Here is an 18730-nt window from a genome sequence, read left to right as displayed (position 1 = left end):
TGGGATCCGTGCTTTCGACGATTTACAATATTCTGTATTGTATCGATGGACAAACAGAATGGAGGCCCGGGCCACGAAGAAACGGATCGGCTCGAAAAATAAAATAAAGGACAACAACCTGCCGTCTTTGGTTCGAAGCAGTCGTGGTGGTGGGTATACCGAGTGGTGGGCAGTATGGATCGTGGAAGCACGGGGTACGGTAGCAGCATTTGCCAATCGAAGCCTGCCTATTTCACTGACAACCCATGGCAGCTAGACCTGGGAAAGCGGTCTCGTGCCTCTACCCATGACCGGGCGATTTGCCCTTCCGCCGTTGCTGACCGTCGCCGCTTCGAGCTCTGACGGCGGGGGGCGCGGCGTGGTTGCGGCTCTCGGCAACCGGCGGCATTGTGCGGCTTTGGCGGTTGATCCACCCGACCACGGTGAGATTCCGCTTCTCCACCAACCAACGGCAGCCAAACATCAACGCTGCCTCAACTCGGCTTTACTTGCGTATCTCGTCATTCTATGCGCAAATGCGGAAGGTTGGGGGTTTTTGGGGTCATCTGAAGGAAGCTACCACCCAATTGCTGAAAGCCGATGCACAGTGGGCAAAAGCCGGTCAGTAACTTGCCGCAAGACCCGAGAAACCCCTCCCTTGACGGAAACGGGCTCGGAAGGGGCGCATGCTTCGGCGTGTCACAGCGTGTGTAATGCCCTTGCCGCAGGGAATCAGTGCCTACACAGTACAAACTGGGTCTTGGGGCGTATGGTTGTGGTCAGAATGTTGGTTCCGTCTCCGTCTGATTACTGTGTTGGATCTTGGGGGGAACAGGGGCACTGACCGTTAAGCCGAGTGCTTCACTTTCAACCCTCAGTCCCATATAAGTCACTGTTCCCTACCCACCTAACCCAGCATCTACCTACCAACCATTGAATCGTGATCCTTCTTCACACACCTCGTGCAACCCCAACAACTCATTAGTATATCTTGGCCAACACCGGTTTATTTTCACCTCAGTGTTCCTCCCAATCACTATCCTCCCTCCCCTATCAATCACACCCCATAAACCTGCTGAGTGAGCATGTCACCGTCTGCCATCTCGGACAACGATATTTCCCCTGGGGCCTCGACCTACGCAGTCCAGAGCCCCTCCCCCAACTTCAACGGTTACGACCACATCACCTGGTGGGTGGGCAACGCTAAGCAAGCCGCCGGCTTCTACACAACCTACTTCGGATTCAAGACTATCGCCTACCGCGGTCTCGAGACTGGCAGTCGGTATTTCGCTTCATATGTTGTTGCCAACAATGATGTCCGTTTCGTTTTCACATCGCCGATCCGTTCGGCCAAGTACCTGCCCGAGGATGAAGCCATCTCGGTCGAGGATAAGCGTCTCCTTGAGGAGATGTACGAGCACATGGAGAGACACGGTGACGCCGTCAAGGACGTCGCCTTCGAGGTCGACAGCGTCGACGGCGTCTACCATAAGGCGGTGGCCGAGGGCGCCGACGCCGTCCAGCCTCCCACGACGACGGGCAACAAGGAGCACGGCCACGTGCGCACCGCCGTGATCCGCACCTACGGGGACACCACGCACACGCTGATCGCGCGGCAAAACTTCCGCGGCGCCTTCCTCCCGGGCTTCCGCGCTGTCCCCGCGGCAACGGCCCCCGCGCTGGCGACGCTCCCGGACGTGCCCCTCGCGCGCATCGACCACTGCGTCGGCAACCAGGACTGGAACGAGATGGTGTCGGCCTGCGCCTTCTACGAGCAGTGCCTCTCGTTCCACCGGTTCTGGTCGGTGGACGACAGCCAGATCTGCACCGAGTTCAGCGCGCTGAGCAGCATCGTCATGGCGAGCCCCAACAACGTGGTCAAGATGCCCATCAACCAGCCGGCGCCGGGCAAGAAGAAGTCGCAGATCGAGGAGTACGTCGTCTTCAACAGCGGGCCGGGCGTGCAGCACATCGCGCTGCTGACCCCGGACATCCTCGCCGCCGTCGCCGCCCTGCGCGCCCGCGGCGTCCAGTTCATCGACGTGCCCAAGACCTACTACGACACCATCCGCGCCCGCCTCAAGACGGAGAAGCGCAACTGGGAGCTCAAGGAGGACCTCGATGCCGTCGAGCGCCTCAACATCCTCATCGACTACGACGAGCAGGGCTACCTGCTGCAGCTGTTCACCAAGCCGCTCATGGACCGGCCCACCGTCTTCATCGAGATCATCCAGCGCAACGAGTTTGACGGCTTCGGCGCCGGCAACTTCAAGAGCCTGTTTGAGGCCATTGAGCGGGAACAGGACGAGCGCGGGAACTTGTAGATTTTTTGTTTATGAGCATCTTTTTTGGTGGTTGTTTAAGCGACGTAGAGTTATGATACCGTTTTTGCTTTTATAGCTAGCATCCTTTCAATGAATGACTGATGCTATTCTCTCTCCCTTTTTGAAAAAGTTATGGTGTTTTCCTGTCCCGGCCGTGAGATAATGCCCGCTATGTTCCCATGAAAGCCATCCAACGCCCTCTTGCAAGTCTACGTACTCCGATTCGAACCTAAAGAAAAACGGTAGGCCAAGTGTTCTTGACCACCCAACACCCAACACGCATATATCACGCGGCGGCGCCTATGCATCTATAACCATCGCCTCACTCGCGCCATTCCCCAGGGCGTGAGCCTGGGCCTGTCCATTCACCGCCCCTCCCTCACCACCCGCCGCCTGCCCCTCCGCTCCGCGCGTGTCGCTCTGGCAGCCGGGGCAGTTATGGATCATCTCGTGGGCAAACACATCACAGTCGATGCAGAAGTGGTTCCCGCACACGGTGCACGCATACCGGCCGCTCTCGCTGACACCAGCCGCCTTGGCCTCGGGCGCCAACGCAGTCCTCTCTTCCGCAGCAGCAGCAGCAGCAGCACCAGCAGCGCCAGCAGCGCCCTGCCCCCCCGCCTTATCCTCCCCCCCACCACTGCCACTATACAGCGACGGCACGGGCGGAAAAGCAGCCAGGCAAGCAAAGCAGGCACCACTACCACCACCACCACCACCACCCCCAGTCCCACTCCCAACCCCACCCGCAACCCGGCGCGCAGCATCCGCCCACGACACCTCGACCCAGCCGCGCAGCGGAAACAGGTGGTGGTAGGAGCGGGCGAGGTGGGTGCTGAGCACGAGGGTGAGGGCGCACACGGGGCACTCGGCGGGCAGGCGGCAGACCTTGGTGCGGCAGCGGGTGCAGGCGTACCCCTCGCGCGTGGGCCGGTTGTGGCAGGCGCACAGGCTGACGTGGTCCTTGGAGGCGAGGGCGCGCGAGGGGAAGCCCATCATCAGGAGGGAGGCTTGGTTGTTGTTGTTGTCTTTGGTGGTGTGCTGCTGGTTTTGTTGGGGGTTGGTTTTGTCGTTGTCGGTGGTGGTGGCGGTGGTGGTGGTGGTGGAGGAGGGGTGGGTGACTGGTGGAGTTGTGGCGGCGAGGAAGAGCTCGCGGAAGTGCTGCTCGTGTAGGGCGACGGCGTAGTTGGAGGGGTCGCCGCCGTTGGTGCGGCTGCAGAGCTGTTCGCAGATGGCCACCTGCGCGGCGAGGCCCACGATCGAGACGCGGATGCGGTCGGCCAGGAGCTGGGTGATGGTGTCGTGGATATCGCCGGGGTCGCTGGACAGGAGGGCGCCGTAGATTATGAGGACTTCGCGCGTGCCGTGGGAGGGGGTGTGGCTAGTGGCTTCTCGTTAGGAGATCGATCAGGGTTTTCGTCGGGCAGGTTTTACAAACAATAATGCGCCGCGGCACATCTCCAGGGCGTTTTGCAGACTTGGATTGCCCTGCGGCTCCTGCTGCTCGGCCCATATCCGCAGTTTCTCGATGTGCTCCGCGGGGTTCCCGCCCATGTCGCTGATCCTGACGGCGATGCCATCGCGCATTCCCACAATTCCCAGCTGGCTAATCGGGTTTTGTTCAAAGTACTCCCGCACAAAGTCGACGGCGTAATTGAGCGTTAGCAGGTACCGGTTCGGTAGCAGGTCCTTTTCGGCCATGGCGAAGCTCATGTCGAGCACCAGCATCACATGTCGGATGATGCCACGCTGGAACGGAGTCGTGTCGCGCATGAGCCGACGTCGCTTCTCGGCCTCGAGGAGTGCCCCGACGGTGATGCTCCCATCTTCCGTCTCGACCACATGCTCCCACGACCGTTTAATGTCTTCCCATGCCGCCTTCGAACGGCCATTTTTACGGCCATCGCCTGCCTTCCTATTGCCGCGGCCGGCCTTGGATCGAGTACCGTAGGAGCTACCATCCGCAGCGGAGGCCACGCGGGGATCGCCGAGTTCGTCATCCGAGAGGTCCCCAACGTATTCGCCGTCCGAGTCGGCCATTCTCGTCGGTGGCCTGCGTAATTCGATGCGCCGGGTTCGATCAAAAATCCGTGCTTCTATTGGGCTTCTAGAAATAAAAATCAGGGAATCCTTATGCCATCACATTAGCCCGCCCGAATGTCCGGTGTTGGACTGCGGCAAGCGGTTTCGTGGCAGGAGGTTCTCGAGGTTGCGGTTTGCAAAAGCGACCGCGAGGCTGCCCATCGAGAACAAAGGAAGGGAAGCTTTCAGCAGCAGCCTCGCAGCCTGGTGGGGTTGGTTTCTCCACGCCAAACCAATCACGTGTCAGATGAGAGAGAACCCCTCCCCCAAGCTTCGATTGGCTTATTTGATGTTCGGCTCGTTTTTTCTTGGCTCGGAATGATTTGAGTTGATTGAACGATTCTGGTTTGTCGTTTGAAAACCCGTGGAGCCCGATTACGGTCGTCTGTTCGTGCGTTCATTCCACTAACAATGGCTGACGAGATAAAAAGCACCGAAACTCTTTCCAATTTCTTTTCTTTGTTTTTTTTTTCCTGGACTTGATCCGTCTCCAGGACCCTGACCATCGGCAATCTTTCGCCCCGGAAGGCCACGTGGATGGGAGACCCACATTTCCGGGTCCCGTCCCATCTTCCCCTCGAGATCAAGTGTTCATGTACGAAGTATGTATGCATGTACTGTGTAACCTGTACCAGATTGTCTTTTACCGGTGAGAGGGTACCTTAGGCGGGCGCCTGGGCAACGCGGGTAGCAGGAGCAGAGGAGAGAAGCTTGTTTCCCGATACTCGTGGGTACCTTTGCAACAATAGTGTAGGAGAGCTGAGAACGGGTCATTCCGTGCTGACAGTCAATGAGTGGCTCGAGTGGATTTCGCTGCACATCGGTTGCAGACAGTGTCACTATTCTCCAAACTGTAAGGCAGACACTGTGCTGTGGTCTTCAAGAAAGCTGGGCAACCAACCGGCAACCTGGCATCTCTGCATGGCGACCCGCAAAGGGTGTCAGCCGCCTCATCGGTTTTGCTCGCGAGCTGTGACGTCATTTTTCAAAGATCGACAACGTCCAATCTGCAACGGGCGTGCCCCCCTCGGGCCGCTCGTCTGGGATTTCAACGCGAGCGTGCGTGTCAGCGTGTCAAAAGCGACTCTCCAGACCGCCAAATGCATTTTTCGAGAATGACGATGTCTCGGTGGCCGTTCTGGTGGTTGACGGGGAAGCTGCATCGGTGGGTCTCTCTCTTTTCGTGGGGGCAGCGACTGCCTCGGAGTGTCACCCGATCAACCTCCCGGATCAGACCAGCTCCAAGCACTGTGCTCCAGCTCCCACCTTCACAGTCCCTCGTGTGCTAGTCCCGGATTCCCGACAACCGAGACATTTGCACGAGGCACATTGAAATCAGGCGTCGCGCCACGGCTTGCCGCTTGCAGGGGCAAACAGGAAATCACTGACATTCGGTCCCTCCATGACTTAACCTTAAAAACCCAGAGACGGACACACACGGCGCACCCGAACTTGCACGCTATTTCCCGCTTCGGTACTGCTTTCGTCTTCTGTCCCGGCCACGGACAAGCGAAATGTACATTCTGTGTTAGGAACTTGAATGGCTGTGCGCGGGCGGGCGTTTAATTTCATCACTGAGCTGCGGTAGGGATTTTCCTGGGTGAACATTTGAGGCAGGAGGATCCCAAGACAGGTCACTGGCCCGGCCCCGCGCACCCCTGCCAGTTCCAAACAAGAACGGACCCATGCTGGTCCCTGAATGGGCACAATGCGATTCTCCATCCCGAAGCCAGATCATATGAGAATTCCCCGCGAGGGAGGGGCTTTCCCGAATACTTGTTAAACAGTGACGAGATAACTTGGCCAGATGCAAACCAAAAATAAAGATTCGGATTTATTTGATGGTGGTACGACGGGGTACATACATGATTTAGACATGCATGCATTTGCTGCGGTTCCCACCCACAGATTCATCCCACAGCAGCTTCCATCCCCATCCTCCCCCATTCCTCACTGCGACTCCACACAGGTCGCAGCGCCTGAACCAGACGGTGTGTGATGAGCCGCCTCCACTTGCGCATTCTGCAGTTTAACCAAGAGGAACGGGGAGTGACTGCGCTCTCGCGGTGGGTTCACTAATTATTCAGGGTCCCCATGCTTTAGGACTCCCAAAACTCTCGCCTTGTCGCCTTCTCGCCTTCTCGTTCTTCCGTCTTTGTTGAGCCTGAGGTTCGAACTGGCTGCAAGCTGACCGGGCGGGATGGTTGAATTGTGGGCTTTTTATTTTAGCATTTTGGCATTTTAGCATTTTGCACTGTCTCAACTCGGGGCACAGGCGGGCGGCATAACGTCATAGTTCCCGTTTTTGGTCACTGGGGGCGTTGCCAACTCTCACCTCCGAACCCACCCAGTTCCTCTCTTCGCAACCCACCCTGCCTCGGTGCCTCCCTTGTCTTCCATTGCCCAGTATGTAACCCACTACCCACTGCCCACTGCCAGTGCCGACAACGCGTAGCGCACACATAACCCACACACCACAACTTGACCACACAACGCAACGCAGGAGGCAAGAACAACCTGTAACCTTCCACGCTACCTTGCCTACCTGCCTGTGACCCAAAACAGGAACGGCAAGAGCGACTCTCACACATTCTGGCGCGCACGTCGATGCCTTTCTCCTTCCGTCACTCCCTCCGACCTATCGATCACCATACCGACCTTTAATCTTTTTTCAACCAGCCTTTCCAGTTACCCACCATTTCCAATAATACCTACCCCCGACAGTTGCACACATACAGTGCCGACTTCCCGGCTGTGCCCTGACGTGTACAGTACCAGTGACACACCGTTCCATTTCCATCCCCTCTATTCTCTTCTGGTACTACTACTCCTTTCTTCTCTTCTCTTCCCTGGATATATCGTGTACCGTCCCCGGCCACTACATTGGATGTTTGCCCGACCCCAGGCCCGAGCCTCTGTGGCCGCCCCAAACCGACGTCATCAGGATCACCACCACCCTCGATGAGGCATGCAGACACGAGATTGCGAACCACATACGCCCGGGACGGGATCTTCAGACCAGGACAGACCCGAGAAGGCCGACACAGAGAAGACGGCCGTAATACAGACAGCGGAGCGGGCTGGGGCGAACCCGCGCTGTGCGCATCTTCCGCTCTCGAATTGGCCCCCTCCCAATGATGCTGTGCTGCCGTCCCATTCGACAACCCCGGTGACCGCAGCAGCAGCAGAACCACAAATGTCGAGTGGCCCGGTCAGTAGGGCGGAGGGGCCACAACTCCCGAGCCGTACTGGCTCAGGTCCTCCGCCGCCCACCAAGAAATCCATATCCTTCGAGAACGACTTCGAACCCGAGCCCGAACCGGCCAGCCTCCGAGGCGAGGCTCCGCAGGCCGAGGAACAAGACCCGTCCCGGGACGGCGAAACCCCACGAAGGGAGGCGGGCCCTCCGTCGCTGGCCGCTGAAAATGGTCAATCTACGCCAGGGAAGGTTGCGGGGAGGGAACCGAGGGACTCGCAGCGGGAGTTGAACGAGTATCGCGAGAAATTGGCACGCCAGATGGAACAGAGGGAATTGCCGTTAAGAGGAGGTCAGGCGCCCATGCCCGGGACCCACAGGGTCTCTCCCATACAAGAAGAGAACTCGCCCTCCTCGTTGCCCCGGTCGTTGGGGTCCGGGTCCGGGTCCGGTTCTGGGTCCGAGCCGCCGGCTACCTCGACCTCGGCGACTTCGACAGCGTCCGCTCGTACCATCCGAGGGCGGCAAGCCCCCCCCACGCCTGGCCCGGTGGCAGGGACACCCTCCTATCCGTTCCCCCGCATGGCTCCCGCCACGTTTCTGTCCTCTGCCGTTCACCGGCCCTTCACCACGCTCTCGCCCACCGTCCCGCCCGATGGGCCCCGCCCGCTATCCGAGGTTTTCAAGGGGCAGGACACACTCGCGTCGAACCCTTCTACCCCGGCCTCCGCCCTGAACTTCCTACCGCCCGGCTGCTCTCGGGAGATGCCAGACAACCGTGAATTTCCGAGTCCGAACCTTTACGAGTTAACCCTGATGCTCGGGGCCGAACCGGGGTTGGATGCATGGTGGCACGCCGTGGTGCAGATAATGGTCGACGTGTACAAGGCCGAGAGGGTAACGCTTGCCATTCCGGCCGATCCCACCGATATCGAAAACGTACCATGGGGCCAAAAGGCGACATACAATGCCCATCGCGAGGATGACATGAGTTTGGGATACCTCGCCAGGGGCTCGAGCTTCATGCCGAGCAGCACAGGCGAATCTTCCGACCGCTTTCCCCAAGGCGGGATGCTTTCTGCGAAACAAGCACCGGCTCGCCCCACCCTGCAGAGTCGGCATTCGTTCACGTCATATGAGCAAAACCGGGCGGCGGCAGCAGATGAGCCGTCGCCTCCTAGTCCACATCGCCCTCGCCTTCTCTCGAGGAGCAAATCTCATCACCATCCAACCAAGCAGGCACATGATGCCGCCAGTGAGAACGGCAACCCGACTAGCCTCAACAGAGAGGCCCTGGAGCAGCACGACGCACTCGAAGAAGAGCAGCCAAAAATTCCAAGCTGGGAAGTGCCCTTCACGGCCGAGAGGGAAGGGCGTGGGAAACTACTGGATGTGCTGCAGGGTCTCGACTACGAAGCCGATCCCCTGATCGACCACAACGGCATCGTCCGCATCCTAGAGCGTGGCCGTGCGGTCGCCCTCACCAGGTCTTACCCCTACCTCAGCAGCCAGGAAACGATCGGTAAGAAGCCCGTGGACCCTCGCGCCGCAGCAGGAGCCAAATCCCCCGAGGGGCCCCGTCAGAAGATCAGGAAGCCACGGTCAGACTCAATGTCAAAACTCTCCTCCATTCTTGGCAACGCCACCTTATCACCTGCATCCGGCCGTGGCCCGCGGCCGCAGACGTTGGAGAGAAAATATACGATCGCTTCCCGGCTCGACGACGAAGGCCCTAAACTGCCGGCTCCGAGATACGAAGAGTACGAGCAGGCCCCGCCGTCACCATGGTCGCAATCCCCGGCACCTTCTCCCGCCGTCAGGGCCGACCCCGCCGAGAATCCCTTCTTCGCTGAGGCCATGGTCGACGAAGAATCTTTCAACCCGTCATCCACCCCCGCTGATTATTCAGCTATGATCCCGCCAGAGGCCATCGGTGTCGACAACTCCTGGACAGTGTTGCATATCCCACTTACGCACGTGCTGTTATCAGCACCTAATACGTCCTTCAAGCTCGACCCTTCGCTCATGGAGCAAAAGATCTCGGCGCGGAAAGCCGGAGATACCGCAGCAACTGCGAGCCTCTCTCCCGAACGTCCCGTCAAGGAGAAGCATTCGCCGATTGCCATCTTGTCCATCCTGAGTCCTATCATTCCTTATCCATCCAACCTACGCCACTCGCTAGAACACCTCGGCCCACATCTCGCCACCTCTTTCTCCCTCGCCCGTCACTATAGCCATATGGAGACAGAGCTAAACGGGTTACAAAAGCGCAGACCGCACACGGCGGGCTTCGGGGCTCTCGGGCCCGACGGGCGACCGCTGGCCGACTCAACCGCCCTGACCTCGTTCGCCTACTTGCCCACCGCCGGGGGTGCCGGCTCCCGAGATTCCGTCGCCGGCAGCATGACGAGCCCCAGTGAATGCTCCGGCCCCGCACGTAGTGGTGCCGGTTCTCCCGTTGGGACACCCACCTGGGACCTGCCGTCCCTCGGCCTCGTCATGGACAACAAGTGGGGGGCTACCGCGAGTCCTGCGCCTACCACCGCAGACAGCTACTTCGGTTCGATGGTGAAGAACCCGCCGAGCGCCGGCCCGCGGCCGAGGAGGAACTCGCGAGAGACGTTGCCGTCCGAGAAACGGTCGTCTCTGCGCCTGTCGGCGGGCAAGATGCAAATGCACGACCCCGCTACCGTCAGCCCAGCCATGACAGAGCCCCGAAGGAGCTCCGAATCCTCGCGCCCCGAGCCAGAGGAGCTCCCATCGGCCGGTGCCCAGCCTAGACGGCCAGCGCCGAGCGAGAAGGGTAGTGCAGCGGCATCTCAAGTCGAGAGTCATCAGAAGATGGCTGCAACGTCGAGTTCGACGCCTCACCGCCACACGCAACTTCATTCTTACGGCGCCGACTTTGCGTCAACTTTCCAATCCCTCCCACCGAGTTCGACCATCGGCCGCGGGGTCCCGCACCCGGCAGCGCCCAGTAGAGCCGGGTCGATGATGCAAACCGACATGACGCCCCCGTCGGACAAACTGAAGGGCCTTATCCTGGACTCGTTGCCCGCCCATGTCTTCGTGGCCTTGCCACAAACAGGCGAGATTGTGTGGGTAAACAGCCGCTTCCTCACATATCGCGGCCAGACCTCGGGCGACCTTGCTGCCGACCCCTGGGCCAGCATACATCCCGCAGAGCGGGAAGAGTACCTCCGCGAGTGGAGCCATTGTGTCCGGTCCGGTGAGCAGTTCGCCAAGACGGTCCAGATCAGGCGCTTTGACGGCCAGTATCGGTGGTTCTATGCCCGAGCCGTCGCATCCAAGGACAAGCGAGGCGTCATCATGCAGTTTCTGGGTTCGTACATGGATATCCACGATCAGCACATGGCAGAAGTCAAGGCCGCGAGGCAGGAAGAGATCTTGGCGTCCGAGGCAAAACACCGCCTACTGGCCAACTTGATACCACAGATGATCTTCACAGCTACCGAGGACGAAGGCATCACGTTCGCAAACGAGCAGTGGCTGTCTTACACAGGCCAGGCAGCCTCCGAAGGTGTTCTCGGACTCGGATTCATGGACTATGTGCATCCAGACGACCTTGCCAAATGCCGAATACCTCTGGGAGGACAATCAGTCCAGCAGCAGGACTCGAGGGGAGGTCTCAAGAACCATGGCCGCTCCTTCTCGGCCGACTACACCGCTAACCACCAGGCGGCGAAGCACTTGGCCGTTCCCGATAGCGGTACCAGGGGCTTTGATCACCAGCTACTACGGAACAACAGCTCCAGCAGCAGCGGTAGCAGCAGCAACGACGGTACCCCCTATGACCTTCCAACCGCAAATCTCACGGAACTTGCGAAGAAAGGGGTCATCAAAGTGTCTACCGACAGTAGCGGCCGGCTGTCGTACACAACCGAGATCCGGTTGCGCTCCAAGAGCGGCGAGTACCGATGGCACCTTATCCGCTGCGTCGAGATTGACAACGTCGACTTTGGCAACGGCGCGAGCTCGTACTTTGGGTCGGCTACCGACATCAACGACCTCAAGCTCCTCGAGACCAAGCTTAAGGAGGCCATGGACTCCAAGGGCCGCTTCCTTAGTAATATGTCTCATGAGATCCGGACGCCGCTCATCGGCATTTCCGGCATGGTTAGCTTCCTTCAGGACACGATTCTGAACGAGGAGCAACGCGACTACACGAACACGATCCAGACGAGTGCGAATAGTCTACTCATGATCATCAACGACATCCTCGACCTCTCCAAGGTCGATGCCGGCATGATGAAGTTGAATTATGAGTGGTTCCATACCCGTTCGCTCATCGAGGACGTAAACGAGCTCGTGTCAACCATGGCCATCGCGAAGCGCCTAGAGCTCAACTACGTAGTCGAGGAAGACGTGCCGGCCTGGGTCAAGGGAGACAAGGTGCGCATCCGCCAAGTGCTGCTCAACGTCATCGGCAACGCCATCAAGTTCACCAGCCGGGGCGAGGTGTTCAGCAAATGCAGGGTCTTTACCCCCGAGGGAGTGCTGCCGCCGACGGACGAAATCATGCTCGAGTTTTCCATCATTGACACGGGTAGGGGTTTCAGCCAGGAAGAAGCCGACCTCATCTTCAAGCCGTTCAGCCAGATCGACGGCAGCAGCACCCGGCAGCACGGCGGGAGCGGCTTGGGCTTGGTCATCTCCCGTCAACTGGTCGAGCTACATGGAGGGAGGATGGAGGGCTCCGCCATCCCCGGCAAGGGATCCACCTTCACCTTCACTGCTAGGTTCGGGCTGCCTACTGAGGACGACCATCCCGACGCCATGCCAGTTCCTCAGCCGACACCGGGGCTGGTCCAAAACACGTCTGTCGCCCCGGCGCAACCGCCGTCGGTGAGCGCCCTCCGCGAGCTACCCTCTAGCAGCCCGTCCACCACAGCCGATCCCGGCTTCACCTCCCCAGCAGCGGCCTCTAGCGGCAGTTCCGAGCTCTCCGGGTCATCCGGCCGCACCCGGGGGACGGACCGCTCTTCCATGTCATCGGTGAATGCGGGCCTCGTGCGCTTCAGCCAGGCAGCCCGCGCCAGCGGCCAAGATCTCTCCCAAATGAAACTAGAAATGCCGGACCGCAGGGGTAGTCCGGGGACCACCACACCCACGGCCAACCCAGAAAGCTCGGCCAAGGAGCAATTGCCGCCGCCCATGTTCTCCATCCTGGTCATCTGCCCGCAGACACACAGCCGCGAAGCGACGACCAAACACATCGAAATGACGCTGCCCAAGGGCATCCCATACAAAATCATAGCCGTCGCTTCGGTCGAGGAGGCGCATACCTTCATCCGGTCCGAAGACACGCCCCGGTTCACGCACATGGTCGTCAATCTCCCCTCCCCGGAAGAGATCATCTCGCTCATGGACAAGGCCTCGCACTCCGGGCCCGCCGCGCTCGGCAACACCACCATCTTGATCCTCTCGGACTCGGTCCAGCGCCAGGCCGTCTCCAAGCTCGTCGCCGGAACCAAACACGAGGATATCCTGTCCGAAAGCCGGGTGACATATATCTACAAGCCGGTCAAACCCTCTCGATTCGCCGTCATCTTCGACCCGGCCAAGGAGCGCGACCTGAGTATCGACCACAACCGGTCGACGGCCCAGCGGCTGGTAGAGGACCAACGCCAGAACTACATCGACATGGAGCGCCGCATGGGCGGCAAGGGCTACAAGGTGTTGCTGGTCGAGGACAACCCGGTCAACCAGAAGGTGCTGCAAAAGTACCTGAAGCGCGTTGGCGTCGCCGTCGAGCTGGCCGCCGACGGCGTCGAGTGCACCGAGATGATGTTTGAGAAGGGCTGGGGGGTACTATGCGCTGATTCTGGTATGTTCCTCCCCCACTCCCATTCCCCCCTACCTCTACCCCTTCATCCTTACCCTCCCACCACCAACTCCCACAAAACAGATAAAGCAGTTAACTAACCACCACCCACCCCGTTTCACAGTGCGACCTCCACATGCCGCGCAAGGACGGCTACCAGGCCTGCCGCGAGGTGCGCGCCTGGGAGACGCAGCAGCGCCGCCTCGGCGCCGAGGGGCCCCCCTTGCCCATCATCGCCCTCTCGGCCAACGTCATGTCGGACGTCCAGGACAAGTGCGTCGAGGCCGGCTTCAACGACTACGTCACCAAGCCCGTCGACTTTATCGACCTCAGCCGGGCTTTGGCCAAGTTCTTTTAGGAGTGCGGTGAGATTTGAGGTTCGGGGGTGAGGTTGGGTGTGATTCGGGGGTGAGGTTAGGTGTGATCCAAGGGCGGGATTGGGATTGGGATTGGGATTGGGTGGTGTGGTGGTGTGATGATGAAGGGGGGGTTGGGGGGGAACGTACATTGTTTTTTGAAACGTACATATACACCTGCCTACCTTTCTTTCTACTAACGTACATACTTCCTGTCTGTCTATCAATAAAGGAGGAAGGGATGGATGGATGGAAGGGATGGGGAGGAGGAAAGCTGCTTGCTTGTTTGTTTACTTGCTCGCTTTGCTGGTACCGACGGGGAGGATATGGCTCGAAACTTGCTGATTATTACTTGGCCTGGCGTGGCTTTGGGGCGAAAAGGGCTGTTTTTGAGAACCTTTTTCGCATTATAGGCGTTGATTGTATTATGCTCTTCTTCTTTTTCTCTGATTACTTTTTTTGTTTCGTTTGGCGGGCTTTGCTCTTTTCGGTGTAGAATATGCTTGCGGCTGTGCGGTTGAGTTACTTCTTTTCTTGCAAAGGGAGGTGAAGGGAAGGGGACATGGGAAAGGCAGGGCAGAATACCAATACGAATTGTTGTATGTTGTTAGCTTTATCTGAGGTTGGTTAAGTGGGTAGACAACGTACATACTTCACACATAGATAACGACGAGGTGGGAGCAAATCAAGCATCCCCTGAGTTGGGGAACGTGTCGGCGCGGGTAGAAATTAGTGATGTCGTCTCTTGACTTTGGTGTTGTTGCGTTCGGGTTGTGAGAAGGGAGTGAGAAGTATTGACAACGCCTGGGTGTGTTGTTCTCTGCGCCTTAGGTCTTGAAACGGAACTCTCCTTCACTTTCTAGTCCTGCGGCTTTTACAAATACCCTTTTCACCTTGTTTTGTTCGCTAGCCGCCGCCAGGGCTTCATCATAGCCCTACCCGTGGTGATGGCCCCTTTTCAGCATCACAAACATGGACGATATTGGGTCTTTTTGTGAACGCTAGTAACTATCAGGAAGTTGGCCGTTTTATTTACCGAGCGGTTGACCAAGATGGCCTACTACTCCCATCTCTTGTATAATCAAGAGTATGGTTCTATAGAGCCGAGATGCCAAAGACCTCGTTCTCTCCTTGCTCCCCAAACCCGCCCATCTTCGCAACTCAGCTGCAACTCCAACCAGCGGGCAACCCCGTCCCCGGACCGTAACCATTCCCAACCGACGCGCCGCGCCCGCGTGTACGACACACAAACCTCACACCGTCAACCACCATGTCTCGGGAGTGACGGGCATCGGCGATCAAGCCACAGGACAGCGCCCCCGCGCGCGAGGAATCCCCCCTCAGCCCGGCAGTGCCGAGATGTACTTGCCGACCGCTGAAATGTGGCGCTTCCTCTGCCGTCCTCGTCCCACCTCACAGAAGGAAGCCAGCGGGCTTGGGCCGGTCAACGACGCAGCCCCGTGTTTGTTCTCCCGATTCTGCTGCTTTTGAAACGCGGCGAAGGGGGGGGGGGACAACTGGAACGGGCGGCGCCATCTTCTCAAACGCATGCATGCTTAGAGAGAGAGAGAAACGACGATCATCAACTCTCCGGCCGGCCGCCGGCATGGGTGTCGGGCATGTCACGAGGGTACGCGTCCGCTTTTTAAGGCTGCCTGGTTCCGTGTGAGGGTGATTGGGGGAGTCAGGCACATCAGGGAAGATCGGTCAGGTGTCACATGGGGTGCCGTGGGCATGCAATAACGAGGAGGATGGGCAACGGTTGCCGGCTGTCGCCATCGTCGGCGTGCTTGCTGCTGCCTGCACTGTCCTGCAAGCCGCCGTATCGCCCCCCCCCCCCCCCCCCCCCCCGGTCGGCAGGCAAGTCTCAGACAGAGTGCGTAAGTCGGCGACTCGTTGATGGGGGCAGTGGAAAAGGGGATACGTGAGGAAGGCTTGCAGCCGCAAGCTAAGTCAGTGTCACCATCATTTTCAGGCTGATGAGGGTGGACGTCGCCGCCTTGGCGAGTCGGTGGCTTGCGACCGGGTTCGAGATTCGCCGCCCAGGGGAATCGGCGCCAGCGTTGCAATGCCCCGTCCGTACCTGTCCATCCAGACATTTCCAGCCGCGGGTTGTCATCGGTTCCAGACTTGACTAATCTATGGTATCGGGAACAGACGTCTTTGCCCCTGAATAATAGCCCCCCATGGGATGATCCAGACGCGGACCGTGCCAGGTTGATGTAACCTAAGTAATTGGGGATTCGGAGCCAGAAAGGAACGGTGTTTTGGCGGTTGCGGCAAAGGTGCGGGATATCCGATCAAAGTGTGGAAAAGAGGCCCACGCTGTGTTGTCCTCAAACTCGGGTTGTCAAACTAGGCCACTTTTAGTCGAAACCATGGAATGAAAACATGAATCAATCCCCTGGGGTACTTCTCTGATCATTGACTCGATCTGAGGCAATTCATCAAACTTGATCCCCCATCAAGCCGCGGCCGGGAATCCAGGAGTGGCGTTTGCAAACTGTGTAGTCCTGCCGCATCCCGCAAGGGATCGAACAAGCAAGGACAAACACGGAACGAACACGCTGGCGCGCCCGCCTCAATCATGCCTGTAGTCGTTAGCTTCGAGGACCAGTGGCGGGCAGCCACTTCTCTTCTTGTCTCATGGCAAAGCCATCGCTTGTGTGACACACGGAAGTCCGGTGAACCTGTCGGTTCCCGTGTTTCGTTCCTTCTCGAAGCTCGGTAGACGCGGCCAGGTACCCGCCGAAGGCGGCCGAGGGGAGTGAATGGTTTTTAAACGAAAACTCGATGCTAGTTGCCGTCGTCCGCGCGGATGCTTAGCATATCCCAAAACTGGCCTTCCTTTACTTATCGGTCACAAATCAACGTAGTAAAATACCAGGGCCGCGTATGGCATGATATGTGTGTGACAGGAGTCTCCCGCGCACCAGGTCTCTCATCACGAGGCTCACCGGAATTTGGAAGCCTAGTCCGGCCCAATGGCTGCTGTCCATCCGGCGAGTGGCGATGTTTCTCGACTCTGCCATATCGACGAGTAGGCGTGAATATCGGGCAAGCCCCAGCTGTGGCGAGGTTGATGCACTTTACAGAATAGTTGCAGCCCGATTCGGGGGCGATCTGCTGGCACCCCTGGTCCCGTTCCCGCCGGGTTGAGTGATCTCGAGGATATCCACGAACACGTCAGCCTAGCGACCTCCAAACCCAATTGGAACACTTTGGGCAGCTCGATGACGAGTCGCATGGCCCTGAAGAACCCGGAGCAACACGGCAGGGCTCGACACGAGGGCAAGCCGCACAAGACTTGCTCCTGTGGAATATTCGCCGTCTCATTAAGGCTCTTGAGTGTCGCTGACAGGGAAGAGGATCGCAAGGATGGAGTTGTCCGGGGACAGAAAGCGGGTACTTGCACGTAAGTATCGTGGCAGTTATATCTGGGCCGTCGCGGTCTTCCGGACCCCCTCCTTCCGGACCGGTGAATTAAGGACGGTGGAAGCACGCTTGGGCATCGGGCCGCGTGTGGTTTCCGAGAACCAACAAGTCCGGCTCCGAAAGAGTGCATCGAGCCAGTGTGACATCGGCTCGGATTTGTGTTCCTTTCTCGAGTCGCAAGAATTACTCAGTCGAGAAGTGGTCTTGTTTCAGGTTGTTGTCACTCAGCCAAGGGACCCAGGTCTAGCGCACGCAAGGGTGTCGAACGGCTACTTGTACAAGCCCACAGGATGTTTGTATGTACCGAGGTGGACTTCGGTAGAGACACCCGAAGTGATTTCAGCCACCACCACGGGAGCGTGGGGGAAAGTGCATCTCTTGACGAGGATGGAGACGCTAGGGACGCCACAAGTTCACAGCACATCTGCAAGTTCAAGGGTCAAAGATCGGGAGTGCACCGGATTCGACACACACAATCCACGTAGCAATAACGGAAGACCGCGCAAGTGGTGTTAGTTGGAAAACCGCCACTGGTCGAGTGATTGGAGGAGCGTATACTCAGTTTCATGCCAGGGGAGTGGTGTATTGTTTAGACGCCGAATATTGATGACCGAGGTGGTACTCGGTGACGCAAGCCGTGATCAAGAGCATGTGGCGAGGACACGTTGACCAAGAGGCTTGTTGGATGTGAGACCATTATGTGTGGCAGTTTTACTGGGCGCTTTATCGATCGACCACGAGGCTCGTGGCGGGGAAGATGCACACAGAATGCGGTGTTGTTGTGAAGGTTGTAGGACGGCCATAAATAACCAAACAACGTGGAGGGTGAGGAAGAGGTGCGAAGTCGGACAGTGGCTGAAGAGGTGCTGGCTCTGTCGAACTCTTCCCCCGAATTCCACACTTCGTTCAGCATCAACACAGCACCATACCGCGGCTTTCAACCATGGCGCGTGCTATGACTTTGATGACACCGCGGTAGAAGAAGTCTGGCACGGCGGTGGGGCGAGCTTCAGAGAGGATGTTGTTGCGAGTCGAGGTGTTAAACGAGCAGCAGGGCCCGGCTCTGGTTCTGTTTCAAGTAAAGCATTCGAGGTTCCATTGGCCGAGACGAGCTTTTTTTATCCCATGTGGTCGGCGCTCTTGGTGGTTGCAGGTTGGCCCAATCTGACATCCCCTGACTGGCGGAGGGCATTGCTCGCCGTGCCACAAGCTGGCGTCGGGGGGTGGGAGCTCTTGGGTCTCCAAACACGTGCCGCCAGATGCGCAGTTTCTACCTTCGCTATGGTTAGCAACTTTCGTGGAGAACCTGGGTCGTTCGGGGCTTACAGCCTCGGTCAAGCCAGCAGCAGCGTGCATGCTGCAGCTTCTGAGGCGAAATGTAGCATGGGGCCGTGTGTGCAGGCAGCTGAGACCCTTGATCCGCTCAGCGCTTTCGAGTTGGCAAGAAGATGTGGATGAAACCAGTCGTAATGTATCAGACATCCTCTTCGACTGCAAGGACGGGGAAATTGTC

General features: G+C 58.4%; 5 protein-coding genes across 5 annotated transcripts; 4 read left to right on the top strand and 1 right to left on the bottom strand.

Moving 5' to 3' along the window:
* Positions 1-103: 103 nt before the first annotated feature.
* B0H64DRAFT_129485 (uncharacterized protein) lies at positions 104-944 on the top strand. The gene is made up of 2 exons (XM_062798095.1): positions 104-194; positions 253-944. The coding sequence occupies exon 2, from the start codon at positions 287-289 to the stop codon at positions 821-823; it is 537 nt and encodes a 178-aa protein (XP_062661181.1). The 5' UTR covers positions 104-194; positions 253-286; the 3' UTR covers positions 824-944.
* Positions 637-2653, top strand: B0H64DRAFT_129479 (Glyoxalase/Bleomycin resistance protein/Dihydroxybiphenyl dioxygenase). Its single transcript, XM_062798094.1, has one exon. It carries the CDS (start codon positions 1065-1067, stop codon positions 2301-2303), a length of 1239 nt encoding a protein of 412 aa, XP_062661180.1. The 5' UTR covers positions 637-1064; the 3' UTR covers positions 2304-2653.
* Positions 2604-4343, bottom strand: B0H64DRAFT_319540 (Ssl1-like-domain-containing protein; the record flags this gene model as incomplete). Its single annotated transcript, XM_062800434.1, has 3 exons — positions 2604-3191; positions 3426-3684; positions 3742-4343. The coding sequence occupies 3 exons, from the start codon at positions 4341-4343 to the stop codon at positions 2604-2606; spliced, it is 1449 nt and encodes a 482-aa protein (XP_062661179.1).
* A 3238-nt stretch (positions 4344-7581) lies between these two features.
* B0H64DRAFT_441108 (uncharacterized protein) lies at positions 7582-13784 on the top strand (the record flags this gene model as incomplete). The annotated part of the gene is made up of 2 exons (XM_062806544.1): positions 7582-13410; positions 13551-13784. The coding sequence occupies 2 exons, from the start codon at positions 7582-7584 to the stop codon at positions 13782-13784; spliced, it is 6063 nt and encodes a 2020-aa protein (XP_062661178.1).
* Positions 13785-13830: 46 nt separating this feature from the next.
* B0H64DRAFT_392737 (uncharacterized protein) lies at positions 13831-14518 on the top strand. Its single transcript, XM_062803580.1, has one exon. It carries the CDS (start codon positions 14024-14026, stop codon positions 14276-14278), a length of 255 nt encoding a protein of 84 aa, XP_062661177.1. The 5' UTR covers positions 13831-14023; the 3' UTR covers positions 14279-14518.
* The last annotated feature ends 4212 nt before the right edge of the window (positions 14519-18730 follow it).

Source organism: Chaetomium fimeti (genome assembly GCF_033439085.1).
Source record: "Chaetomium fimeti strain CBS 168.71 chromosome Unknown B0H64scaffold_3, whole genome shotgun sequence".
Classification (NCBI taxonomy): Eukaryota; Fungi; Ascomycota; class Sordariomycetes; order Sordariales; family Chaetomiaceae; genus Chaetomium; species Chaetomium fimeti.
This window is presented reverse-complemented; position numbering and strand designations above follow the sequence as displayed.